This window comes from Alosa pseudoharengus, unplaced genomic scaffold (assembly GCF_046254945.1).
Source record: "Alosa pseudoharengus isolate Yale_2024_CS ecotype anadromous, Long Island Sound unplaced genomic scaffold, YU_APseudo_1.1 YU_APseudo_1.1_scf_10, whole genome shotgun sequence".
Classification (NCBI taxonomy): domain Eukaryota; kingdom Metazoa; phylum Chordata; class Actinopteri; order Clupeiformes; family Clupeidae; genus Alosa; species Alosa pseudoharengus.
The window spans coordinates 32,668,329-32,676,017 of NW_027468565.1; the positions used below are offsets into that span (position 1 = coordinate 32,668,329).

General features: G+C 45.2%; 1 protein-coding gene across 1 annotated transcript in view; it reads left to right on the top strand.

Moving 5' to 3' along the window:
• LOC143138706 (immunoglobulin superfamily member 22-like) overlaps nt 1-2,784 on the top strand; it is a 26,384-nt gene extending 23,600 nt beyond the window's left edge. The window contains exons 19-22 of the mRNA XM_076299127.1: nt 520-712; nt 1,045-1,344; nt 1,895-2,221; nt 2,717-2,784. Coding sequence (XP_076155242.1) covers nt 520-712; nt 1,045-1,344; nt 1,895-2,221; nt 2,717-2,784 — 888 coding nt within the window. The remainder of the gene's footprint in view (nt 1-519; nt 713-1,044; nt 1,345-1,894; nt 2,222-2,716) is intronic.
• Nucleotides 2,785-7,689: the final 4,905 nt, after the last annotated feature.

Below are 7,689 nucleotides of genomic sequence, written 5' to 3' on the forward strand. Positions count from 1 at the left end.
ATAATGACACTTACACAACCGTAGGATGGATTTCAGGCAGCCCTAACCTACACAAAAACAAAACAGGAAGAGCAGAAGCTTGCATCATAACCAGAATCAGTTCAATCAACTAATTACCAAGTGTGCTCAGTTTTTTTATTTAACCTTTATTCTACCAGGAATAATCCCATTGAGATTCAGAATCTCTTTTTCGGGGGAGTCCTGGCCAAGACCAAACAGCATAATAGTTCCATATGAAAATATACAGTGTAAAACAGACAACATAAAACAGATAAAGACGGTATACAATTTAACATCATCTCAACATGATCGTTAACAGCGCATTTAGTACTCAAATAGTCCTTTATCCTAGTTTTAAACTGTAGCATTGTTATAGGCAGTTCAGTCACACATGCAAGGAATCAGGTCCCAGCTTTTGGTGTCAATCAGTCGACGATATCAAAGCAGGGTACATAGAGGGTGGTTCAGAGATCTGGGGTGCGTGGAGTTGGAGTATGAAGCTGTGTCCCCCCTCCGCAGGGGTCACCCCCTCCTGAGGTCACCTGGCTGAAGGACGGCGTCCCCACCAGTGGCCGAGAGGTCATCACCAAGAGCAACAACCACTCGCAGTTCCTCATCACCTCGTCCCGCCGCTCCGACTCGGGCATCTACCGCGTTAACCTGCGCAACGAGCACGGAGAGGTCAACTACGACATCAACGTCCAGGTCAAAGGCAAGAGACGCAGCCACGTTAGTCACACACACAACTCACAAGCATCCACCCAAACACACATACACTCTGTCACACACAATGATTCTCTCTCCTATGCATCAACCCACAACCACTCACCCAAAAACACACATACACTTTGTCACACACACACATAGTTTACTGTGTTTCAAGTTGGATCTGTCATTTTTTATTCTGAAAACACTCTTTATACATGCCTGTGTACATCTGTGGAGCATTTTAAGAGCGCATAAAGTGACTCCAAGTGAACGCATGACTATATCTTGCTTTTAGCCAGTGCATGACACTCCACCCCTTGTCCACCCTTTGGTCAGATTTCCCGCGGCCTCCGCGGAACCTGCACCTGCTGGAGGAGGTTCCGAGCACAGTCACCCTGCTGTGGGAGCACACGCCGGACCTGGCCGAGGACCCCGAGGCCCACTACATCATCCAGAAGCGCGACGCCAGCACGGCCACCTGGTTCACCGCTGCCGAGCGCGTCTACAGCAACAAGTACACCGTCACCGGCCTGCTGCCCGGGCGCAAGTACTACTTCCGGGTCATCGCACACAACAGCATTGGAGACAGTGACCCGCTCGACTCGAAGGAACCTTTCAGTATTGCCAAAGAGAAAGGTAGGAATGGAGGGGGGGACCTCATGTTTTTACTGCCTGTGTGTGTGTATGTGTGTGTGTGTGTGTTTGTATGTGGATATCCAGGTGTGTGCATTTGTATGCATGCATGTGTGTTTGTGTGAGTCTTTGTATGTGTGTATGTACAGTATGTGCACTGACAGATAAAGCCTCTGACAATTCCCAAAAGTAAGTAGTGACATACAGCATCTGTATTGTTCAGCTCCCCATCTGGTCTGTGCATCATTTTCTAATAAGTTCTAAATCTTGAAAAAGAAGAAACAGCTATCTGATTAAGTTACAGCAATAGCATGGTGAGGACTATGGGAATCCCATCTTTGACTTGCACTAAATGTACAGTACTCTGTAACTGTAGTGACACATTCCAGTCTGTTCCTCTCTTCTCCTCACCGCCTGTTTCACACATGCTGACCGCTGTCTGCTGTTCCATTGTATTTCTCTCTGCTTTTCGCCGCCTGTTTCACACATACTGACCGCTGTCTGTGCAACAAGCGTGATCTCTCCCACCTCGGTGTCCTTCCTTCCTCCCCAGAGCCCTTCAGCTTGCACAGGAAGCCCTACGTGGCCAGGGAGCGCGCCACCAAGCCCGCCTTCGTGCTGCCGCTCAGGGACCACGCCGCGTGCCGCGGCCACGACTGCACCATGAGCTGTGCCTTCACGGGAAGCCCGGCGCCCACCGCCGCCTGGTACCGCGGCGACGTGAAGGTGTCGGACGGGCCGCGCCTGTGGCAGAACACGAGGGACGGCGTGTGCACGCTCACCGTCCCCGCCTGCACGGCCAAGGACAGCGGCGAGTATGTGCTGGTGCTGGAGAACCCGCTGGGGGAGGTCAAGTGCAAGTGCAACCTGGTCATCTTTGGTACGTCTCACACACACACACACACACACACACACACATACACACAAACAAATACATAGACACATGCATGCACACACCTGTACTAAACACACACGCACACAAACATACATAGAATTATACCATCAGAATGCATTTATCATAGAACATTTACACTTAATCATTTAGCAGATGCTTTTATCCAAAGAGACTTACATATTATATTACAAGGGTCATTGTTGCCAGAGCAACAATGGGGTTAAGTGCCTTGCTCAAGGGCACAACGATGGAAGCCAGGAATTTAACCCACAGTTTTTCATGCTACTACATACTAGCCCAGCTCCTTAACCACTACACTACCACCGTCCCTACTAGAAGTACAAATAAACAAATACACATTGGTAATCTTATGCACACAGACTTTATATTCCGTCTTTGCTTTGTGATAAGCACTGAGTTTTATCTGGCCAAATGAAAAGAAGTACATTTTAACATATGATATGTTCTTGATTTTGACAGATAAGGATGACAAGAGTCTGCTGGAAAGTCTGACAGAAAGTTCTGGAAAAGCAAAGCACATCATGTAAGGATATTCATCCTGTTTATAATGTCCTGGTTATCCTCCATAATCACTCATGTTTGTTTGTGGTTTCAGATTAAAACCTGTTATGACTCTAGTATAAATATAGTTGGTTCTCAATGTAATTAGATCTTTTAATTGGTCCTTTTCATGTAAAACCAACTGATTTTGTTGTAAAACCATGAAATAAAATTCTTACTGGAACCTTGGTCTATGTCAACATGTGTGAGTGTTAATGCAGATGTGCGAGTGGGCCTTTAGCTCATTTAAATAAAAGATAAAGTATTGTCAGTCAATTCATACACATACAGCTTTATGTCTCTTACTTGTGTGTTAACCATTCAGTACAACTGGGTAAAACAGGAAGAGAAAAGGAAGGCTGATTAAATTACAGTAAAGCCTTGCATGTGCGGTAGAGTTGCAACCATATGTGTGACCACAAGAGGGTAGTGGATGGGTGCCATAGACTATATAAGATGGGAGCGCAGTCTTCAGAGCCTAATAAAAATTCCCTCAGCGTGCAGTTCACTCAACAGTCCAAAGCTGGACCTGGCTCAAGCAATCCCGACCTCCACATGCACACACGCACACACACATAGACAGACAGACAGACACACACACACACACACACACACACACACACACACACACAGACAAACAGACAGAGAGACAAACAGACACACACACACACCACACACACACAAATGCACCTCTCCATCTCTTGATGAAAGTCACTGCTCTGCCAAAGACTTAGACTTAGACTTAGACTTCTTTAATGTCCATAAAACTTACATAAAATGGAAAATTGTCTTTGACAGTGGCATAAAGACATACAAGAAGCACACACATCACAGACAACACTATGCACAATAAATAGATAAACATAATATATAGGTAAGAACTATGAAGTCAGTCCAGTTTGCTCCAGAGAAGAGTTAAAAGATATAAATAATAATGAGTAAAATACATAAAGTGCCTAACCACATATACATTTATCTGACTGGGCAGTTCTTTGTTAAGGATGGTCACGGCTGATGGAATGAATGACCGCTTGTAACCATTCTTCCTTGCCATTGGGACTGCAAGTCTCCGTCCTGATGGCAGCAGCTGGAAAGCACAGTGAGGGGATGAGTTGGATCTTGATAAACCTGTAATGCCTTTTTTAATCAAATCTGTGAATACAGGTGTGAGAGTTGATGTTGTTTATGTCCAATGATCTTTCCACCCTGGTTGACTAGTTGTGCCAGTGTGTTCTTTTGTTTGACCGAAAGGTGCCCATACCATGACACAATGTTGAACGTCAGCACACTCTCGGTCAGTGATTTGTAGACCATGGTCATTGTGCGCTGGCTGGTGTTGAGGCTCCTGAGTTTCCTCAGAAGGGCCAGGCGCTGTCTCCCTTTTTTGAATATGTAGTCCACATGGTTTTGAAATTGTAACTGGTGATCTATTATTGTTCTGAGATATTTGAATTGAGTGACCAGCTCCACTTCCTGACCCTTCATGCTGATTGGCTTGAAGGTGGGCACAGAGTCTTTATTACCTCCTCTCCTGCTGCTTCCTAGCCACATCTCCTTGGTCTTGGCGATGTTGAGATCCAGGAAGCTGCTGTCGAACCATGAAGTCAGGGTGTTGATGTATTGTAGGTAGGGAGAGCTGTTTGAGTCCCGAAGGCAGGCAATTAAGGCCATGTCATCTGCATACTTAATGAGGGAAAGGTCACTACTGTTGCACTGTATTTCGTTTGTATATATGGAGAAAAGCAAAGGGGATAATACACATCCTTGAGGGACACCTGTATTCTGGACAAGAGGGTCAGAGAGGCAGTTCTTAATACAGACTCGCTGGGGTCGGTCTCTCAAAAATTCCCTGATGAGGAGGACCAGGCCACCACTGACTTCCAGGTCACGAAGGCGTCCTAGGAGGAGGTGAGGCTGAACAGTGTTGAAGGCTGAGGAGAAATCCATGAAAAGAATGCGAGCATGAGTGTTGGGTTTGTCCAGATGACTGTGGATGCTGTTCAGGAGGGTGAGTGTGGCGTCCTCCACTCCTCTGTTGGTTTGATAGGCAAATTGCCTGGGGTCCAGTGATCCTGCTACCTGGTGGGTCAGTTCATTGCGTATGAGGCGCTCCATACATTTGCTGAGGATGGGTGTAAGAGCAATGGGTCTGAAGTCATTCATTTTGGCGTGGGGGGTTTTTGGTACAGGTATGATGGTCGCTGTCTTCCAGGCCTGGGGGTAAAAGTTGGAGTTCAGGAACAGCTGGAACACTTTAGTGATAGTTGGTCCCAGTTGGGCTGCACATTCCTTTAATACCCACCCTTTGAGCCCGTCTGGACCAGGGGCTTTGTGAGGGTTAACCCTTTGCAGTACGGAGATCACTTTATCCTCCTGAATAATCATTGGGTCAGAGGTCAGTCCAGAGCAGACAGCGTCACACTCCCTTTGAAAATCATATTTGTCAAATCTGGAGTAGAATATGTTCAGACTATTTGCTAGTTGGACAGGGTCTTCACAATGAGAGGTCTGTCTCTTCTCCCTACCCATCATTTTGTTTAGCCCTCTCCATGCAGAGGATCCTCATCCATCCGAGTCTGTGCCCTTTCACTGTCCTGTCCTGGCCTGTCCTGTCCTGTCCTGCCGCTGGTCTTGTGATGCCTCCTGAGAAAGCAAAGCAATGGTGGTTTTCATGCAGAGTACCACATCCTTTTATGGGTTGCCCTTTCTGCAGGAGGAAACAAAGACCTTGTTCTTGGCTACCGTGCACCAACACAAAGTATGCTTATTCACACCTCTTGTTCCTTGGCTGCCAGACAAAATCACATCCCCCGCAGCCAGTTGACGTCATACATCACTTCAGGCACAATAGCACCACCAACAAAAATGTTTGCCTTAGATTTTAAATGTCAACTTGTTCCCCTTGTACCATCTGATGTCCTCGGCCAGTGTATTTTTCCACCAGCCTGTGTCTTATCTACGGTAATGAGGGGGCCGTGCAGTGGCGTGTGGCTATACTGGTGGTGCTTGTGGGAATGCCAAGCCCCAAGCGTGTCACTCTTATCAGGGTGGCAGAGGAGAGGGTGCTGAAGGACATGTGTGGAAAGGAAAGCCGACGGGGAGTGACAACTGCACAGTTTCAGTTTTCAACACTGAAACCTGTAAATCTCATACAAAATATATGATGATGGTTGTGTCTGTGCCTATACATAAGTAACAACACACACACACAAAGACATTTGCGCAACATGCATGTCAATATACAATCAGGTGTCACTCTGCATAGAGCCATGTAGCATATCTACAAACTCGTCGATTAGTGACACTGTAAATGTCATAGTAAATGGTCAGCTTCCTCGTTCAATGGAGATGTCTTTGCCATTTCTTGCTCAGAATTATGCATCAAGACTTAGAAGAGAAGGTCATCTCATTATCTATAATGGTAAATGCTTATAATTACAGAAATCCTCAACTGCCTGTGCTGTGCTGGTGATTTATTGAGTCTGTTTGTTCTAATCAATGCACATGTCCTTTGTTTTCAGAACACTATGCTGCAGCAAAAACACCACCTACACCATACCGTATCCTGAGTCGATAGGACTCAGAGGGTGAGATTTGGCAGCGTATTTTGCCGACAGTGAATGCCGACTGTGGCTAGAGCGAAGTCAGTCACAAAAAGTGGGCAGAGTCAGGCAGAAGTTAATTAATTAAAGATAGATAGTTCCGAATTTAACACTAGTTGTATGTGATTATTACCGCTGTGCAGCAAAGAGGTAGTCATATATGTTTAGTCAGAGTTTCTTTTCTTCCGATGTTTATGTTTTTTCTTCAGTAATTTTGTGTCAACGTGAAAGACCGAGGTGCATGAAACTTGGTGGGCATGTAGTCCCACAAGGATGACACGGAACCATTGTTTTTTGTTTGGATCCGTCGCCCACCCGAGTGAATATCTCGAGAACCGTAGGGCCTAGGATGACCAACTTTTTTTCGTATGTTGGTCTCAAGGGGCCATGTCAACCCATCCCATATCCACTAATTTGAGGTATAGCGCCACCTAGTTAAAAATGAAAAGGCAAAAATTAGGCGTTGTAATCGTAATTTGAAGTGTAAGATCATTATGACACCCTCTAATTGCATGCCAAGTTTCGTGGAATTCTGTTCATATGGGGGCGATATCAGCTACACACACACACACACACGCATACAAAAGTAGGAGATGGAGACAAATTGACAAGTGTGATTTACTTTTGTGGAGAGAATATGCAGGACTGGGTGGCACTCTGTGGTACATCTAGTTCAAATTCACTTCATTGGAGACAGCTCGGCCATTTCAGAGTCCCCGTCTTGACGTAGCTTCCTGCTACCTATATTTGCCGAATTTGTGCTCAGAGTTGCACATATAGAGCTCTAATTTATAAAGTGGGTGTGCAAAGACTAAACTTAACTAAATCTAACTAAAACTTATCAACAAATCAACAAGGCAAAATCTATTTCCTAATTTAAACATGGATTTCAATACAAGTTTTTGCCTGAAATTGCACTGTACCTATTTACAAGGGCATTGTTCCCACCTCTTTTGGGGCCTACCATCAAATGTTGGACCTCTATAGAAAGCTTAGAACCTGTAGTTTTCGTAGGAAACAGTCAAAATAACTGTGTGATGTACACACACAGAGTTACAGAGGCTAGAATATAGTTTTTTCTTTTTGCCGAATTACAAGCATCTCTGAACTGAGCACATTTCAGCCCTCTAGGTCACTTGATATGCCTTAGAAACACAACTGAGCCCTAGCACCAGGTATTGTGAAGCTGTGTGCAAAAGTAGATCAATATAGAATGAAAATATGAGTGCTTTAGACCATTATTTGCCAAGGTATGCTCATGCGTTTTGTAAAATGCAGAAACTCCCCATA